This window comes from Psammomys obesus, unplaced genomic scaffold, assembly GCF_907164565.1.
Source record: "Psammomys obesus unplaced genomic scaffold, mPsaObe1.curated_primary_1811, whole genome shotgun sequence".
Classification (NCBI taxonomy): Eukaryota; Metazoa; Chordata; class Mammalia; order Rodentia; family Muridae; genus Psammomys; species Psammomys obesus.
Window position 1 is genome coordinate 6226857 of NW_026588368.1, and position 26598 is coordinate 6253454.

General features: G+C 49.2%; 1 protein-coding gene across 15 annotated transcripts in view; it reads right to left on the bottom strand.

Moving 5' to 3' along the window:
* Positions 1 to 17021, bottom strand: part of Iqsec3 (IQ motif and Sec7 domain ArfGEF 3) — an 89915-nt gene extending 72894 nt beyond the window's left edge. For all 15 annotated transcript variants that reach the window (XM_055604138.1, XM_055604137.1, XM_055604140.1 and 12 more), the window contains exon 1: positions 16399 to 17021. In XM_055604138.1, coding sequence (XP_055460113.1) covers positions 16399 to 16934 — 536 coding nt within the window. In that variant the 5' untranslated portion in view covers positions 16935 to 17021. The remainder of the gene's footprint in view (positions 1 to 16398) is intronic.
* Between the last annotated feature and the right edge of the window lie 9577 nt (positions 17022 to 26598).

The following is a 26598-nucleotide window of genomic DNA, read 5'->3' on the forward strand; positions in this document are numbered from 1 at the left end:
ACACACACACACACACACACACACACACACACACACACACACACACTCACACTCACATACACTTCTTGGTGCCCAACACATCCATGTTTACATTCCTAACTTCATGCCCACATTCAGGATGTCCATAAAGATGCAAGAGCTCTTACCTAAACATCTTGCCCCTCAAACCTATGCTTGCACCATCTTGCACACAGAAGCACACCCACACACAAGTGTACTCTTGGATATGTAGCCGGACATGTGCACATTTTCACACACAGCATGTGGGTGAACACGTTGCCTGCATGTATGTACACTGAGGTCGGATCAGGGATGTGTTGTCACCTACGTGAACTCTCCTGACCATACAGACCACGGACACAAAGTTCTGTGGTGACCTGCAAACCATCATCCCGTGGCTACATATGGGTAGCATTTGCCGGTCCTGTAACGTAGTCCTGCCTGGCATGTCGGAGATGAGCAAGCCAACGGCCAAGTTCACAGCTACGACAACATGAACAACAGTCATACAGGCACGGTAGTACCAATCCTTTTGTCCCTGAACACTGGTTTATGTCCTAGGCCTTTCCTGGGGAAGAGGGGCTTGTCCTTAGGATTGGAATGGCCACCTCAGGATTTAACAGACTACAGAGCTTGTGTAAGAGTCAAAAGATGGCTCTTCTTTTTTTCTCTATGGCCTTGGGTAGGCCACCTTTATCTCTCTGTTCATCAAACTCCACGTCTGTGGAATCGGGATAATGACACATTACCGCCAGGGCTCCGTGGATAGATGAGGTAATGAATGCCCATAAGTGCCCTACACAACAGAAATTAAATACTACAGGACCGGATGAAGAGCAGCGGAGAGTGACCTCCCTTCTTGGCTCTTAGCCCTTGGGCTATTTAATGTGTTACTGGATGACATCATTCCCCTGCTCAGTGACCCCTTGACTTCCCTTGAGTCTTCTGCCCACAAGCTCTTTTGGAAAGTCCTTTCTGACCCCAGCTCCACCCATCTTCCTTGCTGTCACCCACATAGGTCCTTCTTAGAACACATGATTGTCTTATAGCCAATCTTTGCATGGACTTCCTTCCCTATAGAGAGGTGTTCGTGCAGATTCAAGCTCAGACATTCCAACGCTGGCAGCCAGGCTCTGCACCTGTTTTCTACTATAGCTTTTAGTTTGTCTCTGTTCAAATGTCACCTCCCCAGGGAGGTCCTGTCTAACAGAACAGCTCTTCTCCTAGCCACCCTTTTACTGCTCCTTCCTTTCTTATGAGCTTGCCTGGCATATTCACAAGCTTCCTTGTGGCATTGCTCATCTCACCGTGAGGAGACTCATACACACACAATGGCAGGACCTTTGATTTGCTGGTGAGTCCCCAGTGCCGGTGAGGGCAGCGGAGCCTGGCATGCAGGAGGTGCTCACTGGATACCTGACTCCTCCCCCAGGAACATGAATAAAATTGTCCATCCCCAGCAGAAGTACCCTCTAGTCTCTCTCTGCTTTCCCCTCTCCTGTGCAGCAATGCGTTGGGTTTCTAGCCTTGTTCTGTGCATCGTGAGCAAGAAATGCAGGCATGTGTGCTGGCAAATGAAGGTACTGGGCTGATCCTGCCTAAGGGTTTGTAAACAGGGAGGGGCGTCGGCCTTAATTTGAAGCACTGATGGCTGCCCTTCTCTTCCACCATCACTCTCTTGTGACCAAGTCCAGCGAAGATACACACCCTCACCCTGGACAGGTGCATTTTGTAAAACCTTCTCTGGGAATCTTGGATGCACGTGGCTGCGGCCACCCACAGGAGGCTGGGGAGAAGAGAGAGAGGCTGAGAACATCAGAGCTGCTGCCTGGGTTTCAGTCTGAAGAGGAACCCCGAGTGGCTTGGGCTGTGGAATGGAGCCTACTCATTATGTTTTACTAGGACATATTGAGAGAAAGTCTGTAGGGCATTTTCCCGGTGCCCACCCCGTGGCTTAAGTGCACGCTCACATTTCCTGTGCACTTACAGTGATTAAACAATTATTTTCCTCCGGGAGTCTTTGCTGATTGCGTTGCAGTGCTTAGGTTAGTAGCAGCATTCCATGCAGCCGAACGGAGCATGCTTTCAGACCCACCCTCCACTGTAAAGAACAGGACCCCCCAATCACCCCAGTTTTCACCACTCTTCACGGTCAAATTCATCAAAGAGATTTCTTCACACACTTTATGCAACCCTCTACATTCTATCTTCCTTTACACTTCAAACCCCGCTGGCTTATCTACATCTATATATATATATATATTTTTTTTTCTTTTTTGTGCAGTGTTTTTTTTTTTTTTTTTTTAAACAAACCCCAGAAATAACATCACTTTATTCAGCATGTATTTCTAACAGGTAGGAACTTTTAAAAGATATAATAACAGTATCATTATCACACCTACTTAAATTAACGGCAATTCTTTAATCTCTGCTAATACCTTGTCTGCATGTAAATTTCCCTGGTTGCCTTTAAAAAAAAATGTCTTTTTTCCAGTTGCTTCACTTAAATCAGGACGAAATCGGGCCCACACATGGCATCGGGTTTGCTTTTACTCTTAAGCCCCTTCCCCTTCTCCCTTGAGCCCACCCTAATCATGTTTGCCATCACTCTCCCCTTTTCAAGGTCACAGTTGCCGAGCTGTTGCTGAAGGCACTGGGCAGTTCCCTCCTCACCCTGCTGGGCATGGGCGTGTCAGCAGTGACAGCTTCTGCTGCAATTCCTGGGATGTGCCAAGCTTTTCTTACCTGCCTTTGGCCACTGCACCTCAGCTCCTAACCCCACTCCCCAGCACTGGCGGGTGCCAGGGTTCTATCCCTGGACCCTTTAGCCCCCCCCCCCCAGTGTCACCAGTATTGTTCAGTCTCAAAGACTTAAAAGCCAACTCAAGTTTCTGTTTCTAGCTCTCCCAGAGGCCCACTCAACATGCCCCTCCACCCCTGCTGGTGGCTGCTGGACCTCTCAACCTCCACCTGTCTGAATGTTAACACCTGTTTTTCTGTTGACTTCGGCGGCTCATCCCTTGAGCTCATCCCCAACTTCCGTCTCTCTCAGGTGCATGTTGTAGGTTTAAGAGGGGCAGCTTGCTGCATTGTCATTTCGGGGTAAGAGAGCAGGGAGTTAGTTATTGATGCCATAGACAGGCGGCGCTTGTGGGGTTCTGAGGAGCTTTCAGTCCCTCCAGACCAAGTGAGGTTCCCTTTCCTAAGGTTTCTGAGATCCACGTGGTAAGTGTGCAACTGTCTTCAGTGTGCAACAATAAGTTGCCTGTGGTTCCCTTCTCTCCTCAGGCAGCCCACAGTGTCACAGCAGGTGACCTGTCAGCTCTTGGCAGCAGTACCTGGAGAGGGGTGCAGAGGCTGTGGCCTCATCCCCGAGACAGTTAGCTCCCCGTCTAAACCACATTCATCTCTCTCTCAGAGGAGCTTCCTGGACAGCTCAGCAAGCTGACTGCCTCAGTCCCGGCTACCACCACGCTCTTCTTAGATATTTGCAAACCTTCCTCAACTTCCCGCTTCTGTCTTCCTCTCCTCTTCAGTGTCTTCTCAACTCAGTATTCCAGGTTCCTTTTAAGGATTCTTTGCTCAAGATTGTCCTATGACGCCATTTTTTTTTTTTTTTAAAACATTTCCCAATAGGCCTTAATTCCCTGGACAAGAAACGCTGGTATTGTTGAGAGGAGAGCTCTTCATTATGTATGCTGTACTGGCCACTGCAGGATGCTCCCCAGGGCCTGGACCACTAAAGGTTGGCAGAGACGTATCTTCCAGCGAGTCTGTCACCACTTAGAGTTCTGGAATGCCCCTGTGCACTTCCAAACTACCTGGTGGCTTGTGGAATCCCAGTTAAGAATCTCTGACAAGCTGTGCTGCACCCCTTCACCCTTCTGTGATGATTGTTTTCTGTGAACTTCACAGTCTAGGTTCACTCGGGAAGGTGTTTCAGCGAGAGGATGTCTAGATGAGATTGGTCTACTAGGGACTATCTTGATTTCCTGAATTGAGGTAGAAAGGCTGCTAGAGCCACTGTTGGGTGGCACCATTCCTTAGGCAGAGGATCTTGAACTCTGTTAAGACTGGACAAAGGTGAGCTGAGCACAAGCACACATGTATTGACTCGTTCCTCTCTGCTTCCTGACTACAGATGTGATGTGAAGAGCTGCTTCCTGCTGTCTGGACTTCCCACAGCGATGGTGAGTAACCTGGAACAGTGAGCTAAAATAGACCCTCTCTCTCCCAAGTTGCTTTTGCCAGGGTATTTTTATCACAGCATTGGAAACAAAGACACCCACCAAGCTCTCTGATTTTGCTTCGGGCTATGCTCCTTGCACACTTACGGCTCTTGTCCAGCTGAAACCACCGCAGGCTCTTGCTCTGGGCTGTACCCCAGGGGATCCAGAAGCTGCCTCCTTTCCTCCAGGTCCTTGTTTAGAGACTACCTTGCCTGTGGGGACTCCCCAGCACCTGTTCAAAGCTTACATTATTTTACTCCCAGGCCCTCTTCTCTACTTGTCCTTTCTTGAGAGCAGCTAACCCATTAGATGCACTGTGAGTTTTCATCATTTTATTTGGGGGCCCAAAGAGATCCTCAAAGGACAAAAGCATGCTAAGCCAGAGCTTTCTTTTTGCCCAAGAAACGTTCTCCATGGATCTTCAACTGCAACTTACCAACGTTTATACCTTTGGGGGTTGGGGGGAGTGGAGTAGGGGATGGCACATTTCAAATGACACACCTCGGTAATGGCTGCCTGTCAGTCAAGCCTCTTGGTATCGGGAGAGCACACCCCAAGCGACTACACAGAGCAAGCTGTCCAGAACTCGCCTTCCAAAGCGGCCAGCAGGCTCCAAGGAACGTAGGTGAACCCAGCAATCACTGAAGGCCGTTCTTTTGATAACAAATGTGAGGGGGAGGGAATCTAAGCACAGAACATAAGCTGGTTACTACAGTCTGTGTAAAAAGAACTATATGCACGTGTGTGCTTCGGTTTACCGACAAAATCAGTAGAAAGATGAGAAAATTGCTCACACTGGTGGCCGTGAAGGATGAGGATTAGGTAAGCCGGGTGAGTGGTTCTCTTATAAGTGGTGGGGGAGGGAGAGATACTCCAATAAACACTATGTATACATAGTAACTTTTTTTAAAAAAACTCTATCAATGTACTATAGAGTTGAAAAGAACAAGTTAAAATTTTTAAAGGACAAACATGGCTGTGTGAAAAGTCCAAGCATTTGGGGGCGGCGATGGGGGTGGGGGCAAAAGCTCCTTGCACAAGTATAGGGGTGACCAGAAGGCCAGAGCTAGAGTGTGAGTACCTTGGCCCTTCGGTGGGGTTGGATGGTTCTTGTCTGCAGCCAAGATCTGGGAAAGTCAAGGGTTCTCAGGTCCACAGCCCAAGTTTAAGGGTTCCTGGACTCTGTGGCCTTGGAACAGAGTCTGAGGAGGGGCCTGCTTTTGCCTAGGCTGTGTGAACTCGCCCTCTGGCTTCCTGGCTTGCTCCCTGTTTTGTGGGGGAGTGTGACTGAGGCAAGTCAGAGTCATCTCAAAGGGTAGCAGGAAGTTCTTGGATGCAATGAATCAGAGTGATGGTGTGGAGTGAGGGGTGAGGTGGACAGGAAGACACAGCGGGGATGGAGCAAGCTGTCCTCAAATATTTGAGGGGCTGTCAGCTGTAAGAGGGAGTCCTGTTCTGAGCCAACTAGAACATTCAGAAGGCAGGGACAAGCACTCCCCACAAGCCCTTTCTTCGTTAAGCGCTTACCACTAGAAGGTTCCCCAACTAACAGCAAGTACCACATTCAGGGTCCTCACTAAGTCCATGGCTGGCCTGCTATTTTATCACCATTCCCCTCTCAGAGTGAAATGCCAGGGCTGTACCCACAGTCAGTAAATCACCGAGTCAGGACTCAAATGCGGCCCTGCTCCCTGGTCACCTAGCATTTCAAGTCCAGCCAGGAGGCCCTTTGGAATTCTAGGACTGCAATTCTGCCATATAGCAAGAAGGCTGGGATTCTCCTGCGGACATGTTGGATACAAGAAGGTGTGTGTGTGTGTGTGTGTGTGTGTGTGTGTGTGTGTGTGTGTCTTTACTTCTCCTTCTCCAAAGAGAATCCTTAGGCAGATCTGGGCCAGACCTCAGGAGGCCAAGCAAGGACACCCTCAGCACCAGGTGACCAGTCCTGCCCCCGCCCCCACACACACTCCTGAGGAAGCGCAAGAAGGCTAGCTGGAGTGCCTGGCATGGCAAGAAAGTATAGATCGACACTGGAAAGTTGAGGTCTTACGAGCTTGCGGGGGGGTGGGGGGAGAATGGGGGAGTGAGGGGGGTGTCAGCGTCCAGGTGAGGATGGCTCTTCCCAAGCTCGTGACTCAGCAGCGAGCACGCGGGAGGGGCGGCGGGGGCGCGCGGCTTTCCCGAGCCTGGGGTGCCCGCCCCCGCCGGGGAGCGTGACGCCGGCGCGCAGAGGGGGCGCGTGGGCTGGGAGATCCTGCGCTGTTCCGCAGCAACTCGCCAGCCGCCCACGTTCCCAGGCTCGGCCTCCGCTCTCGCCCGCTCTCGCCCCCCAGCCGGGAGTCCCCGAGAGAGTTGAGTGGAAGAGGAAGGACTTTTCTCAGGCTTGCTAGTGGCTGGGGACCAGCTAGCCAGCCAATGGGGGGCTGGCAGGAGTGTGGGGGTCGTCCCCAGGCTCCGGAGGGAGGCGCTGTCTGGCTGCAGAGCCCTGCTCCTGCATCTCCTTAGATTTGAGCCTTGATGGCTACCGAGGGTACCCAGTGGACATCTGCAGGGTTCTTAGCTCTGGACGCCTCTACGCCTCTTCTTCGGGATTCCCCATCAGCCTCTATCCCAACCCCCCCCCCCCCGGGCCCCACCGCCCCCGGCCCCCCCCCCCCCCACTCCCAGACAGAGAGCATTTAGTCTCTCTCACGCTCCCTTCCCAGGGTCTTTTCTTGAGATGTTTTTCCAGCAACCCACCAAGGGCTCTGTTTCACTATTCATGGTGAGCTGTGGGTAGAAGCCAAGGGAGGAAATGATTGGAGTAGAAAGGAAATCAAGGTCCAGATAAGGGGTAGGGGAGTAGTTACTGCAAGATGGTAACGGGGTCTGTGAGGGAGGTCTGGCATCAGCACAATCTTGGCTGTAGGGTCAGAATCCAGTTGCTTAAAAGAATAGTGCTGTCAGCCCGCTGCCTGTCCTGCCTTCAGAAGTTTCAGAAGTCGGAGTTGGCGCGGGGTGGGGGTGGGGGGGAGGCGGGGGGGGGGGGGGGGAGGACATATTTAGGGTGTGTGTGTGTGTGTGTGTGTGTGTGTGTGTGTGTCTTGCTGGGTGGCGTGAAACAGTCAAAACTGCAGGGCAGGGCCGGGCCTCTTGTACACAGAGGGAAATCCTGATTCAATAACGCTTCGCAGAGTTTCTGTTTCTGTTGTTTTTAAATAACCATTGTGTTAAATTTTAGGACCGATTAAGAATCGTGGTAGATTGGAACCATTCATCAAGGAGGAAATTGCAGGAGTCCCCCTCCTGTGCCAGGGATGGGGGTGCATTCCCGATTCCTGGAAGCAGGATGGCTGGTTTGACCTGGCAAATTCAAAGAGGCAGCTAATGCCAGGCCCGGCCACAGGACAGCAAATGAGCAGAGTCTGCGGAGAAAGCCACTGCAGATTTCTCTCTGTTGTGTTTCACTGTACTGTGACATCAAAGCTCTGGGTCTCTACAGGGAACTCCTGGGGTGCAGCTCAGCCACAGCACTGCCAAATTTCTAGGGGGCCTTCTAGGGATTCGTTTTTTTTCCGGTGGGCCTAGGAATCCTGCTTTTCCCACATAGAGTATCAGTGACAGCAGGTTGGGTGTGGAGGTCCAGTTTTACAGAGGATCTCGGAGGTGGGATGGGAAAGAACCAGCTAGCCAAGAGAGATGACACTTGGCCTGAAGAGAAGGAAAACACAAGAAAGCAAAACATACTGGCGTTCTGGTAGAGTTGACCAAGCAGACCTCACTGGGGTGGGGGGGAGGGGGGGAGGGAGGTGAACTGCCTTCCCGCCAGCCCTGCACAGCCCTGGGTGCAGCGCCATGCCCGTTTCACTAACATGTTCACCTAGCCTCACAAAAATACCGACACCATGTGTGTGCCCATCCCCCTCCATCAGGATCTTAACGTTGTTGCCCAGGAAGTCTTTCAAGAAAAACCTGGCGGCTGAGGAACAAGACTGGAAGGGGCGGTTTGAGTGCTGGACCCTGTTGCGTCCCAGGCAGGGTGGTGATCCCCATCCCATCTCCCAGCTCTGTTTCCCCTCTGCCTTCCCCCTTCTTCCTGGTGAAGGATGGAACCCAGAGTTTCCCGTGAGCTCTCTGCGATGGGCCACATCCCTGGCCCTTTTCTTCTTCTGGAGACAAGTCCATGATTCAGGACTCCTTCTGTAGAGACATTTTCTGTTGCTCTTTCAATCTGCCCAGGGTATGTGTGTAACGAGACATTAGAACATCTTCTCAGGCTTTGATGTCAGAGCATTTCCTCGGCTAGGGACTAGTTAAGAGTTTGGGAGTGAAGGTAGAGGGGAAACTTCCTTCCTCATAGATAGGAACAGTGGGTTCTGTTAGCGTGGATCCATTCTTCTACAGCCCACTCTCCTCCTCACTTTGATACCAAGCTTCAGATGCTGAGCACCCAGGTCTGTTCTTTGTACATACTCGGGAGAGAAAGGAAGCCCAGTGCTGTTGGGGTAATTGCAAAGTACAGGGAGAAAGAGCAGTCTTCCAGACAGCTCTTCCTCAGCCCTGACACTCTGCCCCTTCTCTCCATCCACTTCAGAATCCAAGACACTGGCTTTATTATTACTATTTTTTAACCAGCATCCCTATATCAGGTAATGGTTCAGTGCTGAGCTCTGCTCACATCTCCCATACCTCAGGTTCCATGGGCCATCAACTCCTGCTTACTGGTTGTCCATACTACCTGCTTTGTAGCAATGCCTAACGTAACCACGAACCACGGGACATTTTACCATCCCAAAGTTTGTCTCAAGATCCTTGAAAAGAGCAAGAGCTTTCCTAGCACCCTGATGCTTCTTTAGTCCTTTGTGGCCTTTGCATTGAAGGTGAGGCTCAAAGGGGAGTCTGACCTCTACATCCCAAATAACAGTGGCTATACTAGCTTCCCCATGGGCGAGCTTTGTGCCATACTCTTCCTTCGGGGTTTTCAACTCTTAGAAAAATCACTAGTGGAAATGAGGATACATTTAGATTTTTCAACAACCTCGTTATGGGGCCCTTCATGCTCCTGAGCCTCCTGCCCTGGCCCTCGGTCAACCAGAGCTGTCACGCTCTGGCAAGTACTGCCCTGGGAATGGTCCACAAACACACTTGCATGTGGACGTGGGAAAGACTGATAAGGCTGCATGGATGGTTTTCATCCTGTCCTAGAAGTGGCGTTTTAACAAAAGAGATAAACTTGGCATGCTCAAAACAATCTTTGGAGTTGTGGCATGGGGAACAAACTGTGTGGACCTCCTCCATCCCCTGGGAGCTGGGTAAGTAGCTACAGGTTTGTTCCTGAGCATCATGCAACCATCCAGATGAGTTCTTCTAAGCCATCAGCACAGAGAGGTAGAGGAACAGGATGAAGAGTTAGAGAGCGTGAGCTCTAAAGCTTGCCTTGTGCCTCACCATTTTGGAAGCACCAGCCCAGTCCCCCTCTGACTTTCATTTTCCCGTTTGCAAAAGGAGAAGCCTGGGCCAGGTGGCCTAAAGTGTCCTTCCAGTGCTGCCATTCTCTTGGTTCCCCAGAGGGACCCGTGAAGTTCTTTAGTCCCTGCATCTCTGGATAAGGTGAAATACCCTGATGGCAGCACAGAGCACAGGGGCCTTCTCTGGCTGGGAAGGGACTCAAGAAGGCAGCCTGCATACCCTCTGTCCACAGCAGCCTGCCACGGGGGAGGGCTAGGTACTGCGCAGCACAGCATTGGCCTTAGTTACATAACCCTCCTGATCCTAGCAAAGAACAACAGCGAAACAGCCTGTTCCTGGAGCACCCAGAGCCCCAACACACATACTCACTCACATGCCTGAACGGACACACACATGCGCTTACATGCACGTTTTTGACATTAGTGGCTTTGTAGCCACAAGTGCCTATGAGAATCTGAGAAACTCTCTTCATGTGCTTTATTATATTTTTTTTTCTAGAAGTGTCTCATTAAATAGACATATATCTATCTGAGAGAAGACTCGGACCCTGTAGGTCTGACCAGAGACAGTGGGGTCCCCCCAGTCCCTCACTTTGTTTAGAGTCATCTGAGCCTCTTCTTGTCTTCAGTCTCTCCCTGCTTTCTTTCCACCTCTGTAGGGGCTGTATAGCGAAGGGCCACCTTCTGTCCCCAGTAGGAGCAGCCTGCAGAATGATTCACCGGACCTGCTTTCTCTGAACATGGAAGGTGTTTCTCAGGTCCTGCCCTCCTCACTGGTCACTGTTGTCCCTGGCAGGTCACTTTGCCTTTTCCTTGAGGACACTGTGGCTTTTACATTTTAGGAAAAAAAATGGCTGAGTTCCTTCTCACCAGAGGGCATGGTGATAACTCGCACATCTCTGATACCCTAAGAGAAGGACAGACAATCTTAAAAGTGCTTCGGGAGAGCTCACAGTTGGCCTAAGATGCATTTTCCAGCCGTGAAGTTGTCACATCGCATAGAGATCACGGGCCGTGGTGGCTTTGTCCTGCCTGGCTGCTTGACAAGGTCGAGCCTACAATCACAGCTCTGGAATGGTTTGGGGGCATGTTGTCTGGTGGTAGAGGAGTAAAAGAGCAAGGGACACAAAGGTGACCTAATAGGCCAGAAGGAACCCAAGTGTGGATTCTGGTCTACGGCTGTTATCTGAGAGGAGATGATCCATTCATCTTTCCTTGGTCTTGGCTGAAATACTCAGTTGGATTAAGTGCTTAAGAAGAGCCCAGAGTAGTGCTAAATTAAGTAATAGTTCATTGTTCTTAATCAGCAAGTCCTTAAAGCACCTCCCTTTTCTATGCACAAAATGCATAAAGAAGAAAATAGGATGAGGTGAGGTACCCAGCTGGTCAGTGCTAAGATGGGGCTCCTGCCTGGGTGTGCCTCTGAAATCCCAAGCCCTCCGATGCTTAGCCCCTAAGAGTGCTGTGCTCCAGCGGCTTCCCAGAGCTCTTTCCCGCCGAGAGCTCCAGCTTGTCTCCTCACCTCACTCCTATCTTTTTCTTTCTGTGATGGCCTTCAGAAGCCAACGTGACGCCCAGCTGTCCCCTCCCTGCCTGGAAATGAGAAGCTCTTTGCAGCTTCTGTGGAGACCTACACTTGGTGCTCTTCCAGAGTGAAGCAGAAAGTTACCGCAGTGTCCTTAGCCTGGGAGCCTGCCAGAGTTCTCCTGGTAGAGAACCTGCCAGTTTAAGGAGTGTCCCCATGTCCCCAGGTCCTCCTAGGAAGCTGCTGCCATTCTGTGTGCTGGGCCATGGAGTTTGTCTGGACCCCTGTGGGGAAAATGCTCTGGCTTCCCAATAAGGGAGTTAGGGTGAAAATCTTTGCATGGGATTTAAATTCAAGAGCTGGGTTTCCTTTTAGACCGTGGTCCCAACTATTGGTCCTAGCTTGCTCTTCTTTTTCACATCACATTACCACTCCTTCCATCCCCACCCAGCCCTAACTCGGTCTGTCTACTTCTCCTCCCATGGAATTAACCTTTGGAACTCGGGCTGCACAGATACTTGCTGAATCAGCAGGAATAACTGCTGTGCCTCTTGCTTGGGTTGGTGCCAAGAGGAACCTGTGCCAGGACGCCTCTGTGAGGCCTGTGATGTTGCCTACATGATATATAAGAAGGGCTGGGAGGAAGAAAGGGAGACGTGGTGCATGTTTGGAAGTTGGGGAAATCCCCAGAGGCTAAGGAATGGCTTGAGTCCCTAAAACTGTTTTGTTTTGTTTTTTTTTTTTCCCCTGGATCAAAGGGCAGAGAGGATCAGTCTGGGCCTTTGAAAAGGTCCAGCAAGCAAATCTTTAGAAAGATCTGCTCTGTACCAGCTTCCAAGAATGAGCAAAAGGTTTCACTCCCTCTTCAACTGAACCTTCCTCAGGTCTCACCTTTTAACTAGTTTGTTTGGAGTCCTTTGCCTGTTGATGGCACAAGATGGGCAGGGCATGGATAGACAGATGAGTGAGCTTTGGCAGCCAGGCATTCTAGGCTCAAGACATGCTGAGACTGTCCTTGTCCCCTGACATGGCTCAGGCAGGGACTCTCTGTCAGTGGAAGGAGTGATGTCTGCATGCAGCACAGATGTCTCTCACAACTGAATCTGGTAGACAGTTTCCTTTCTGGCTGTCTTTGGTTCTTAACTATTTTCTGACGCAAACCCTCACCTCTAGCCAATAACCTCCCCACCCCCATCTGGTTCCAAACTTCTGTGTATGCCCATTCTTTTTACAATATTTGGAGAGAGGATGGCTCCAGGCAGCTGTAGCCATGCTCACACTCGCTTACACATTTCTAGATGTGTCTCGTTATATGTCATCCAGGGACCACTTGCTTCCTTCCTGTCTTCCCACAGCACAGAATTCAGGCTTTTAAACAGACCGAACACCTGATATGGTTAACTCACTGATAGACCTTCACGCTCCGGTGAGCTGCCAGGGTGAGCCAGCCAGACACTACCACCTTCAGGCTGACCACCCTCACTCCATAGTAGAGATATCCGCTCTAATCAGCATCTTCGACGACTCTGGCCAAAGGGGACATACATACATCATCTAGCCATCCCCAGGCCAGAGCCAGCATGATACCAAAGAGCTCTTAGGGAATGACTCAAGATATGCTTCATGTTCTAGAGGGTGGAGCTCAGTGCGAGAACGTGTGCTTAGCATGTGCAAAGCCATGGGTACGGTCTCCGCCAGGAGAAGGAAAGGGAGGGCAGGGGAAGAAAGGAGAGAGGGAGAGAGAGAACATGCAAGAAAAGAAAAGGGAAAGAAGAGAAGAAAGGAGGAAACTAACAAAGGGGAAGCGTGCTCCAGGAAGGCGAGGGAGGAAGAGACAAACAGTTAAGTACTATCACACTGAAAGCGGACTTTCACACTGAGTTGGGGAGCTCGGAGAAAAGCTGAATTTGATGCACAATGTCCTAATCGTGCCTCAGTGTAAGCAATCACCCGCCTCTGGGACTAGAGACACAGGTCAGCGTGGGCTCCAAACGAAATGCGACTGAGTAGGTGGGCAAGTGTGCTGTAATAGAAGCTGTGGTCACAAAGGCAGCACGGGGTCATGTGCTTCCGGGGGAAGGGGTCTTTTCCAGGTTAGGCTGAGGCCTGGCTCCAGCCAGGAAAAAGAGAATCAATTCTGTAGCTGCTGCGAGCCTTGATTGAATGAGAAAAAGAAAAAAAGAGGAAGAAGCTATGTTTGCTGCTTTCATTAAGTTTCACAAGCAGTGGGGGCTCGTGCTAGCAGGAGCAGGAAGCGGGCAGAGAAAGGTCGCTAACCTCTAGGGGTTTCTGTAACATGGCTGTGCTAACCCGCCTCCACAATGCCGCTCTCTTAGCCTGGATCCCAAGGCCTGCCCCTTTGTGTGTCCTCCAGCTGAAACAGGGAGAAAGGCCAGGCTGCACCCTAATCCCCATCAGATGGCCACTGAATGATCCATCATTTCCCAGCCCCTGAGCTCTAGATTCTCCCGTGTTGGGCAAGAAGAGGGAATAGACTGTGTAGCTGGTCTGCGTGTGTGTGTATGTGTGTGTGTGTGTGTGTGTGTGTCTGTGTGTAAATGGTATCTAACAGTGCCTGGCCCTTTGGACCTTTTGCCTGTCTGTAGCAACCGACTTAGAGCCACATTCTTCTTCTGTAATGAAGACAGAGAGGAATAAGCACAACACTGCAAAAAGATTACGACCCGAAGCCCTCTCTTCCATCTCTTCCCCCTCCGCATAGTAGAAAACCCGATTAGAAAAAAGCCTCAGGGAGAGAGCAGTGGGGCCCAGGGGCACAGCTGCTGCTTCTAGTCTCTTCACCGTCCCTCACTCTGCACATAGAGGTCTCTCACTACCTGCTGACTCCATCTAGCCATGCCCTGTGGAAGAAGAGATGCACAGAGGACAAACATCCATGGGGCCATGGGTAGGACAGAGTGGGCTAAACACCTGCTGAGCAACACTGATCCATTCCTGAGCTCTATGCGGGAAACTTCAGTTGAAGCCAGGCAAAAACATACGGGAGAAATGGTATTCCAGGGGCCTCCAGGCATCCAAGGTGTGCGTTATTTCACCAAGAGGGGAAGAAAGTTTCAGGGAAGTGAGGTAAGTATGCTCTCACTCTTGGTGTTTCTGGGTATCTAGGCCTGGGGAGAAGGGGAAAGGCTGGAAACTCTGGAAAAACTGAGAAGCTGATGACCAGTGCCTGGCACAATTTTCCAAATAAAGGTCTCCCAGCAGCTTCCACTACCTTCCACCATGCCGGTCGGTTCTTAGTTTTGCTCCATAGGAAGTAGAAGCAGATCAGGGAAGACAGAGACACAGGGATGTTACATGGTCTTGACATATGAGACTGGAGAGGAGTCCCAACCTCTGGAACATCTGTATAGAAGACATCAGCTCTTTGGACTCTTTGGGGGCCAAAGAGAAGTCTTTATCCAAGAAGAAGATCTGTCATCAATCCTTCTTGATCACATCTTCCCAACAAGGCACAAAGATACTGAGGATTCAGTGGGAGAGAAGGAAGACACCAGATATCATGAGGAGAGAACTCAAGGGAAGAATTCTAAATGTCAGCCCTCTATGGCTGTCCCTAGGGAAGTGGGGTGGAATTGTTCCCTCTGTTGGGGAAAAGGCCATATAATATCTAGGAAGAATTTTGCCTTTAGCTAAGATGTGGGTGTTGAGGAAAAAGCAACGCTCCATTTTTCATGCCAAGAAAGAAAGACAGGCATAGAACTGAAAGACAAATAGGCCACAGAGGATATTTTTTTGGAGGGGGTTGAAAAAGATGCATTAGGTCTGTCAAGCCAGGTCATCCTAGATCCCCGCCTATGGGGTCCTGTGCTTCTGGCCAAATCTACCCTGTGATCAAGCATGCCTGGTCAACCTTCTTAACTCCACACGGATGAGAGAGGAAAGCAAGGTGGGGGGGGCAAAGTGAGCTTTTAAATAAAGCAGCCAGTCTTCACGAGTGTCTTCCAGACATAAAGCACAGGTGAAACGGAGTAGAGATGAGGTGCTTGGCTCTCCTCACTTGCCCCTCCCTTTCCTTCGGCATCACATCACCAGGACCACTGTTGACCAGGCACTGATTGCCACAGGAATCCCCCCCCCATCCCCATCTAACCAGAGAAGTAATACTGACAGGATCGCCAAGCTCGCTCAATACCGAGGAGAACACATCCCAGCCCCCTTCTTCCCTTCCTTCCACGTTCCTATTCCATGGGCCCCATGAGTGAAGACAAATCTCGAGGCCCTAGACTCTGCCTGGGGGACAATTACTATTTCTCCCAGGAATCCAAGATGAGGTTTCCAAGGGGAAATAGGGTTTGTCATAGTAGCCACAACAGACATTTAGAGAGGCATTGCATTCAAGGAACTGTTTTCCAGCTGGCTCCATTCTCATTGTTCCCCTCCCACAATTGCCAGCCACCCTGCACCCAGATGGGCTCCTGAGTCAGAGGAGAGAGCTCCATCCAGATGAGTCCTCAGGTGCTCACAGAGGCATCCAGGAGCCTGGAGGGTTGTTTCTGTATACCCACTCGGCACCGCAGGGACCCAGCAAAACAACACTCACTTGGGTCAGAGGGAGGAAGCTTCCCCAAGTGAGCTGCTCCTGGCTCTGACTCCCACTGCATCAGATAAAAGAGCCAGCTCCTTCCCCTGGGCAGCGCTGTCTCCCACCCTTCATCCTCCTGTATTCCACATCCCTCCTGCCCTTCAGCTCTATCCTCTCTGCTCTAATCCTTGCTGCTGGACCCCAGCCCCCGTAAAGCTCTTAAATCTCCTGATCAAGCATGTCTTGGTATCTCTTTATTTAAACAGTTGCACTATGCAAACTCCCTTCCTGATCATTCCTAGCTTAAATCCCCCAGTGGGCCCCTGCTTTGGCTTAAATTTTGCACCCAACTTCCTCCCAATCTTATCTACTTTAATTTCGGAAAGTTACCAATATCTCCAGCCAATTAAAATCCATTTCTCTCATTCCTTGCCCCAAAGATGGTCTAGATACTTCCTTTTGCTCCAACCGCCACAAAACCTGAAACGCGGATCTCAACCCCTCCTTTGCGGGACTCTCCTTGACACATTTTCACCGAAGACATCTCAGCCCAGCCCGCTTCACTTCCCAGTAGCCCGGTCCTTCACTCTTCCAAGCTGATTTCCCTATGTGCTCACACCCACTTGCTTCTCCCACCTCCTCGTCCCCACTCACTCGGGTCTCCTGCTCAGGACGCCCTTGCCGAGGGCGGCGGGGGATGTGTGCTGAAGGAGGGCTCCGGTGGCAGCACAACAACTCGAGGGACGCTCCTTCTCCTTCTCGGCTACAGCCCCAGGTACCACTGAGTGCTGATGGGGCGACTGGGGAGCCTGAACCTTGCTGCTGGGGCCAGGCTGGGGCTGCGCCAGGAGCTGTCCGTGGTGCTGAAGTGGTGGCTCTGGCGAGGCCGGCACGAGCTGTCCGTGGTCCTGAAGCGGCTCCTGGGCCGCAGTGGCGGCCGGAGCGGTGGCTGCAGGAGCAGGCAGTGGGGCAGACGCCGGGGGGACGAGCCCCGGAGGAGGCTGGGCTTGCAGCAGCTGCTGGTGTTCCCACAGGCTGCGGTTCTCGGCGCTCAGCTCGTCTAGACGCCGCTCCAGCTCATCGATGCGCTGGCGCTGGGTGTGGATGAGGCTTTGCTGGTTCTGCACGATGGCCGTGAGCTCCTTGAGGTAGAGCACGGCGCGCACCGGGTTCTCCAGCAGGCTCTCCATGCCGCCCGCCGCCGCCGCCTGCGCCCTGCCTGCGCCTCGGCGGGCGGCGGGGAGCGTGAGCGCGCAGGAGCCCAGCAGCCCCGGCGGTCGGCGGCCTCCCTCCCTCGCCAGCCCTCCCTCCCCTTCCCGCCGTCGCCTGCGCGTCACTGCCACACAAGCCTTCGCACACGCACTGAGGGGCGGACCCAGCTCCAGGGCCCACCTCCCACCTCTAGCTCCCTGAGGAACTCTGCCTCCTGCGGAGGCGTAGGGGAGGAGAGGGGGGAGCGGAGGGGAAAGGGGCTGCGTCGCGCAGGATGCTCTGTGAGAACCCAGGATAGAGATAAATCCTATCCGCCAGGAGGGAAGAACCAAACCAAGCGGAAGCGCTGGGAAAGTGTTATGGGATCAAGAAGACAGAAAGGGAAGCCGCTAGAGAGAGAAGAATAAAGGGAGGCGGGCACAGAGGAAGAGAGAGATATAGAGGCACCCAGCTCTGAAATGTCACAATCACGTTTTCCTGTCTCTAGCCATCTCGGAGGCTGTGGCCCATTTTTAAAGACCTTCTACGGAGGAGACACACCTGCCTCTTTGATGCTAAATGATTTGCTTTGGGGGATGTCCGTGAACAGTTAAGAGATCCTAGAAAACACGTGTGTCTGTTGCTTAGTTCTGCCAGGGGTAAATTAAGGCAGGAAGGCTGCTATGCAGGACTTTCTCTGGAAATGAGATCCTATGGCTCTTTGGACCACTCTAACGGGAACAGAAACGAAATAGAACAGGGCCTCTGAGCCTACTGATTCCAGAACCTTCTGAAGCAACCATTCTGTTTGATATGGTGGTGCGTGCCATTAGTAATCTGGACCAGGAGAAGGTATAATAACGACCAAGATGGGTTTGTTGGCCTCTTGCAGCTTATGAGCAGGGGACAGAAGACTTAGTAATTAATTCTGAGCTGTGATAGTAAGACAGTTGTGAAGAGAGTGATGTAGGAGTCATCAGTCTGGGGATCTGGGGACGCTTCTTGGAAGAATTAACGTTTGAGGAGGGAAGGGTTTTCCTGGAAGCTCAGAGACATGAATCACATGGGGTTATCTCTTCATGTCTACAGACTTTGCATATGAAACACCCACCGAAGGCAGCCTCCTATTAGGTCATCCAGGAGGAAAATGAAGGCAGAAAGGCTGCTTGTGCAGGATTTTTCTCTGGAAATGAGGTCTCAGGGCACCCGGAGTCATAATTCATATGCAACAATCTGTACTCATTCTGACTACACAGTTCGGTGGATTTTGACAGTATCCACCAATCATTCACCGCTACAAACAAAGCTGTAACACAGAGTAAGCACCCCTCTGCTCTGCTCAACTCCTTGTCCCCAGCTCCAGCTAAGTACTCATCCTCTTCCCCTCAGTCCAGCTTAGTTTTGCCTGTTGTGGAATTTTATGTCAATGAAGACACACGATGCTTCCTTGCTTGCTCCGAGGTGTCTGCAGTCCATCCATTCTGTTCCAAGGACCGTTAGTTCCTTTTCGTCCCTGAGTGGGATCAACGGCAGCTACGGCATAGTTCTTCTGTCTACCTGTTGATGTCGCCATTTTGGTTGCTTGCCACCTTTATTTTAAGAAAGAAAATTTTATCGTGGACACTGCACAGGGAAAATGGGCTGGGTAATAATCAGGACACTGCTTCCAGCGGTTGTTTGCTCTGGCTGTAGAGAATAAGCTGCTGTCATTATTAATGAGCAGGTGGAGATGTTCTGGATGTTTTGTCAAGAGTAAAAAATCTAGACCTGAAATTCCTCGATTGTTTGTAATACACGGTTAACTTAGGAAGAAACTTCCGAATGACCTTTTCACAAGTGGCTGTGCCACCATTCCCAGCAGCAGCACGGAGGCCTCAGGTATTTCTCCTTGATGGAGTTTTCTTTTCTTTTCTTTTTTTTTTTTTCTGGCTTTAGCTCTAGGCTAACTTTATGTTCTTTCAGTACCTACAAACACAGTTCCTGGGTCCTTGGCTTGCATTTTCAGAAAGGAGTCCATGACCATTCTTATTCCCATCATGACTCAGACAAAGGAGGAAAATAGAAGCAGTGTGAGTGACAGGGGAGTGAAATTGGCAGGCACAGTTTTGAGACAGCTGCTCCAAATATGTTTAAGGATTTAAAGACATATGTGAACACAATGAGGCAAGAAATGTGATTTAAAAAAAATAACTAAATGGAATTTCTAAGCAGTTTTCACCCCTAGGAATGTAATACCTGAAATGAAATTTGTACTGGATGGGAGTCCCAGCAGATATATATTGCAGAAGTTTTAAGCATCCGTGAGCTCAAACATAACGTGTCTAAATTGGCTAATGTCCCTCTATAGGTCATTGAGTCTCTGGTGTCATTTTTTCCAGTTTTTTAATTTTCTATGTTACAGTTTGAAGATTCAACTGTATAAATTCCATCTATTTCTCTCTTTAAAAAAAGTTCTTCCATTTTCTCTTCTGTGCTGTTTTCTCTTATTTTGGGTTCTTCTTTTCCTGTCTCTTTAAGTAGGTAGTGATTTTTTACATTTTTATTGTGATTTTGCTAAGTCCACGTTTTGTTGTTTTCCTTTTAAGAGCACTGGCTCATGTTCTAGCAGGTAGATAAGTTTCCTGGGGTTGGCTTCTGTTCTTGAGCTTTGTTAGGTCAAGTCTAGGATGGTGACCGCTCTAGAGCTGATTTATCTTTCCTTCTAAGGGCTGATCGCTGTGTTATACCCTCCAGTGTGTGTGCATCTCAAGTGTTCGGCTCACCAGTGCCCACTGTGATCCCACTGTGCTCTTCATTCTGTGCATTCCAGGTTAGTAACCATGAGGTGAGATAGAAAGATGGAATATTATAGGACATAAGAGTTGAAAGGAGCTCCTCACTTAGGAACCTTATGGGGGGAGCCTTTTGTCAGCTGAGGATCAAGGATTCCAACACAATGAGCAACACTTCATAAAGGCCCCTTTTCTCTCTTTCCAGATAAAAATCTGAATATTTGCAGAAATCTTTTCCGAAATCCCCTTTATGGTTAAATGATATTTCCTAATCCTCTTGTGCAATCCCAGTGACTCCTGGCTCACCATTATCAGATTATAAGCCCATCCAAGATACTTCTGAAGCCACGCTATAATTTCACTGATCCAAAAGAGCATCCTTTTGAGATGTAGCTTGAGCTATCAACATGGTGTAAATGGTTAATTTTAAGACACTTATCTATGACTTATCTATAGTGGAAAACAGCTATTTCATGCTAACGGTTACCCTAGGTACGATGGTAGAGTCATCGTCTCTAGGGTAAAGATCAGAATAGTTGGCTTTCTCTACAGACTCTTCTTTAAAAGTCCACGCCCACACTTGAGTACAGGTTATTCCTTCCCAAAAGAAAAGGTCTCTTTCTGTTAGCCATTGTGCTTAGAATCTATGGTAAAAATGTCTTTCAGTAAACTGCAGCCTTCCCTGAAGAGGTCCACACCCAGGCACCTGCCACACCCACGCTCTCAGGTGTACCGAGCACCTTGCTTTTCTCAATAAACTTCAACTCTGCTTCATACTGGTTTGTCCTGAAATTCTTTTCAGCATCTGAGCCAAGAGCAGTTTATTTGAGTTGAGCTCCCTCAGGCAACTAATGACCTCTTCTGGCTGCTGTGAGTGGCAGCATGGAGCTGAGTCTCTGTCCCTGTTATTGACATTTGCCCAGAAGACTCAAAGAGGGTGCTTCAGTTTCTTTACCTACTGTCCCAGTTTGCTTTTGTCATTGATGAGATAAGCATCATGACCGCAAGCAACTTTCGGGGGAGGGGGGAGAGCTTAGTTTATCCTACAGTTATAGTGCATTGTGACAGGAAGTGAGGGTAGGAACTCAAGGCAGGAACCTGGAGGCAGAAAAGAAACAAAGGCCAGGGAGCAATACTGTTTCCTGGCTTGCTCTCTATAGCTTCTGTGCCAGTTTTCTCATTTAAGCCAGGCCCACCTGTCCAGGGGCAGCACTACCCACAGTGGGTTGGAGCCTCCCACATCAGTGACTAATCAATGAAATGTCTCCCACAGGCCAATCTAATGGAGGCGCATTCTCAACTGAGGTTCCCTCTTCACAGATCACTCTAGCATTTTTGTCACATTGACAAAACACTAAACAGCACACCTAGCTTTCCCTTCTCTCATGCTTGATGGTCCATTTCAGCGAGGTTCAGCATATTACCTCTCTTCCCTGCACCTACCCAGGCTACTCTTTGTGTTCTCAGCCAAGAGAAACTCATACGTTCTTCTTTAGTTTCCTCCATCAGTACAACGTCAATGAGTCCCCAGGCAGACAGGCAACGTGATGGGAGGACCACCTACTCTGCTTGGCTTTTTCAGAAACCATACATAGCTCTGAGCTGCCAGCCTGGAAACTCTTTTAAAACATACGTGCATACTAGAATATAATGTTTTTCTAGTAGTCAATTGTGGAAACCAGAATCCAGGAGGGGGTGAGGGAGGTGGAGTCATGAACTGAGATACAGACTCTGGAGACCAACATGGAGGTGCAGATCTATTTTATTGGACAGCAACAAGCTTTTTTTTATACAGCCTTTGGGCCAATGGGGAATCAACACAAGCTCTGTGGTAGCAACCATCCCACTGTCACTATGAGGAGGTGCTAGGCCACTAGAACCCAAGGGACAGGAAGACAGGAGAAGAGAAGAAGCCACAACACAGTTCTGGGGCCCATTCCGAGGTTCTACTAGTTCTCTAGGATCCTCTGTTTTCTTACATGTTGTGACAGAAGACATGGGCACTTGTACTATTAGAGTGATATGGAAGCCTCCCTCATCATTCACTGGGTCCCACCTGGGGTCCCCAGCACCCACACTCGATAGCAGGAGGACAAGTATAGTCTCTGGCCAATGTATTATTTCCCAATGCCAAAATCTCCACCTTAGTTATATTCCCTGCTAATTTTGGTGCTCCCTAAGTGTGCACCCCCAGGCTGGTGGGCAATGAGCCCTTTCAAGGAAGTGAAGCATGCCCTTACCTCCATGCTCTGAGGAGGCAGGAGAAAAAACGTTAGTTCTCCTTCTTAGGTTAGTATCACTTATTTATGTGTTCACTTACTTAACAGTACCAGGAGTAGAACTCAGGGCCTTATGCACACTTGGCAAATGCTCTGTCACCGAACCCCTTGTTCATCCTGGACATAGCATTTGAGTCCCAAGGCAGTGTTGACATTCCCAGGCAAGGCAGCGCTGTGGGAACTGGATCTCCAGTTCTTTCCTAGATAATTGTGGGGAGTGGGCGGTCCTGCAAGAACAGCCTCATGAGCTTGGGATCCATCCTCGGCCATGGTGTTGAGTGCCAGTTCCTGGGTGTTCTGGCTCTTTCTGTCTCTCTCTGCCCTGCTTCCAGCTTCTTTTTTAGTGCTGTAGAAATCTAGACTGTCTCCTAATGATTCCAACCAAATGGTCCAGCTGGTTCCAACCAAATCAGACCATTTACTCTTTCCCAAAGTCAACCACGTTGTCTATCTCTCTGGTATCTACTTTGTCTAAAGTGCTCTGTCTCATCTCAGATCCCTACATGTTCAAGTCCTGTCAGATCCAGGCTCTGCACCAAGCTCCTAGGCCATGAGTAGCTTCCAATTTCTCTTCTCCCAGGCAATTTCTATACCATCTTGCTCTAGCTCTCCTTGGCAGTTGCTGCTCTCTCTCTCTGTTGCATAGTTTATTGTGGAATTGTCTTCTCCTGTAAGACTGTAAACTCCTATGAATGTCTCATGAATCTGGGCAGCTGATTTTTATTTCATCCTGCCCCAAGTCCAAGGCTTTGGGCACACTAGATGTTCAAACAATATGTTCCAATAAAATTCTGAGGTAGTGAGTTGTGCGATAAAAACAAAAACAAACAAACAACAACAAACAAAGGACAAAGAACAATTGGATTTGGTTGAGGGTAGGAAAGCAGCCATATAAAATGGCACCCGAAGCTATTTACCTGAATGTCTCATTTACTAAAATAGCATTATAGGGCCAGGAAGTGTATTTAAATGCTAGATCACTTTGTGTATTATGCAAGAGGCCCTGGATTTGATCTCCAGGATGGCAAAATGAATAAATAAAATAAGAAAAACAAAATGATGATTTATTTGGGTAAATTGTGTGTGCATATATATATATATATTATATATATATATATTACATATATGTATGTAATATATATATATTACATATATGTATGTATAGGTATCACACACGATATATAATATTCACAGAAATATATACTTTATAATGTATTTTCTATGTTGATAATAAAATGTTTCAAAGTCAAGAACTGTTTGACTAGATAGGTGCCAGGTCCCACCATTATTTTTCTGCTAAATGGACATAGTATTTAACCAGCTTCCAATGACTTATTATCATCCCCATAGATTATTGCTTTTCTCAGTCCTTATCAGAGAAGCGTCTGTTTGCAGCAAATGGTGATTAACTCCGAGACTACACAACCGGTTAATGTGCAGAAAGTCTCTAATTTTCTATTTCTCTGCTGTGGAATTTCCAGCCCTAAATGGGAGATCTGTACGTGCTCCCTCCTTCCAAGGCTCAGGACTATTGCAGAAGGGGAGCAGAGATAGAGTGCGGTGGTAGGTGAGCACAAGGAAACAGTGTCTTGTGGTTGCAGTAGGGCAGCTGGGCATATGAACTTACTGGGTGTGCCTGCGTGCACGTGACCAAGGCTCAACTGCTCATGCTAGACCAATCTGATCGTGCAATCAGGTATTTGGTAACAACTTACGTGGCCAAAGACTACAGACATGCCCTTTGGTCATTCTGGTCCACAGTTAGTACCTACCACCTGTCCCTTCCTATCTCTGTGGCCAGCCCACTCGTAAGTCACCATCTGAAGATATATTCTCTCACCACAGCGAGGCAGCCCTTAGGTTCTCACCTGGCTCTGCTCAGCTGAGAAGGTGCAGCTGTAGAGAGGACAGAGGCAGCATCTGCTCAGAGGAGCTGGTGGATTCTAGATAGCTAGAATGGGGTGACCAGAGATCATTTCTTTCAGTCTCCCGCCTCTGGGAAAGCATCAGCTAATCCCTTTCCCCCTGAAACACAACCAGAACTTCTGGATCACACAGCTTCATATGAATTCTGTTGGCTGAGTTGAAATACATGAGACTATCAGCTTTGGGGAAATAAAGCAGCCTTTCCTGGTAATGATATGCCTGCTTTTGTGGGCATTCGCTTCGCTGGAATGTAATAATAAGACCATAGGTCCTGGTCAGCATTTTAATTTATCTCAAGGTTCAATAGACTCTGGTTTCCTTGACTGTGAAATGGGCATGGTGGCTTGAGTTCATGTAAACTCATCATGGGAATAAATGAACCATAGGTGTCAAACACCATCATATTCATTTGCTTCTCAGTGAGGCATAAGCAAGCCATGTTCTGTTCTTCTCTTTTTCAGAAGTGTTAAATGAGGCTCAGAAGCTTTTAGTGGCTTTCTTTAAGTTTCACAGACAACAAAACAAAACACCTGAACCCCAGTCTCCAATCCTTAACCTCTGCTTCTCTTGCTTTGCTTCACACCACACATTATGACATATATATGGGCAGGATTACAGCTGTGTTGCTCAAGGCTATGGCACCATTGTGGGGTAGTGAAACCTTTAAGAAGTGGGGTCTGGGGGAAGGAAATGAGGTCACTGGGGCCATGCCTATGAAAGAAGTATGGCAACTCTGCCTCTGCCTCTTCCTCTGTAATATTGGTGTGAAGCTTTTTTTGACCATATTTTCCCACCGTGATGTGCCAGACAGGGACAGAGACAACAGAGCCAGCCAATCATAGATATAAACTTCTGAACCTTACAGAATAAAGAGTAAGAGTGTAGCTCACACTTGTCATCCCAGCACTCAGGAGGCTGAGGTAGGACGATCCTAATGCAAAAACAAACAAACCTCTCTTTATGACCTGATTACTTCTGGTACTTATTACAGCAATGGGAATTTAACATAGAATCCTAGGGGGGGGATAGCAATTCCTCTAAAACTGTGTGCGTGATCAGCAGCGCCACGAGCGTGAAACACTTGAAAGAGCATCTAACGGAGTGTGTACTAGGTGGAGAGCAGTTTTACTGCCGGGAGGGTAATGCCGTCCTGATGGAAGATGATACAGGGTCTGAGAAAGGCAGAACGGGTTTGAATTCTCACTCTCTTTCTTCTCAGCAATGTGCTGTCCCACCTCTTTCATCCTTTCCCCAAAGTCCATGGAACCTTATCATCAAGCTCATTTTACAGAAAAGGGAACAGAGGTAGAGGAAAATATCGAGTCACCTGAAGCTAGAGACTAGCGTAGCCAGAGATCTCGCTCTGCCCTCCTTTCCTGGGCAGGGGCTTCTCTCAGGCACAGCCTAGGTGGGGAGGTTTCCTCTGCATCTCATGCAGCTAGGGCCCGCTGGCGGGTGCATTTCATAGCACGGGCCTTGGGGGACAGCTCCAGGCTACACGTATCAGTGCTTCTCACTGGGAAGCCCTGCTCATCCCTAATTGTCTACCTGATGGATCAATGCAAGCTTGCCTGGTTCAGGGCCATCTTGAAGCAGCCAGGCTCCTCTGACTTAAGAAAAACAGCCACCTCTCCTTCAAATTGTCATTTTTTTTCTCTCTTCCTTCACAGCAATGTAACTTCTCACGGGGACCTGTCCTGGACAATGGTATGTAATGGCTCCTCTCTGTGTCTGTTCTACATGAATAGGAAAACAAAAGGTTTGGGGAGTACACCCAGATCCAAACAGAACCTTCAGGCCAGATAAAGGCCAGATATACTGCCCACTGTACCCACAACTTCTGTCCCATCAGGTAGCCTGTATTGACTCTGCAGAAGGCTGAAAGCCTCCAAAAAGGACACACCGAAGTCTCAGCAAGCCACACGGTGAAATGGCACGAGGACTCAACCCATCCAATGCTGAGTGTGGAGGGGAATCTGTGGAGTGGAATTAAGGATGCTTGGGAAAGCTAGCTGGTGCGGCAGGTTGGACAGCAAACCCAAGTTAATTCTCAGACCTGACCTCTGCCCTCATAGCAATGTGTGCTGGAATCAAGATAGGCCTCCTCTTGGACTAATAAGTTCCAATGTGGAGTCCAGTGTAGGTGCAACACGGAACCCAGGAGGGAAAAGCACAGGGTGCTGCCTCTTTATTCGTTCTCCATAGTTTCATATATACAATGTATTGTCATTAGCTACCCCCAATTGCTCTTTATCTTCCTTCCTCTTTCCCAAAACTCCCTCCTCTCTTCTTCCCAAATAGTTCCCTTCCTATTTTCATGTCTTTTTAAAAACTGGCTGAGTTTAGTTAGGGTTATTGATATGAGTTTGGGTGAGGGGCTGAGCTAACTCACCAGTGGCTACACTACTGAAGAAAATGACAACTCTGCCCTGCCAGTGGTCCCTCAGGGTGGGATGGAGCTCATGGGCTTCTCTCCCAACCATAGTGAAATGCTGAAGGGCAGTTCTTGGGCAGGTACACACAGCTGTTGTGCGTTCTTGGTTGCCATGGCCTTGTCATAACCAGTGTTTCATAGCACTTTTTTTCCATCCTCTCATTACTAATTTTTTTCCTTCTCTTCTGTGATATTCCCTGGGCCTCGGAGGGGCTAAGCATTCAACATTGTTCTTTTTCATCTTCATCTTCAT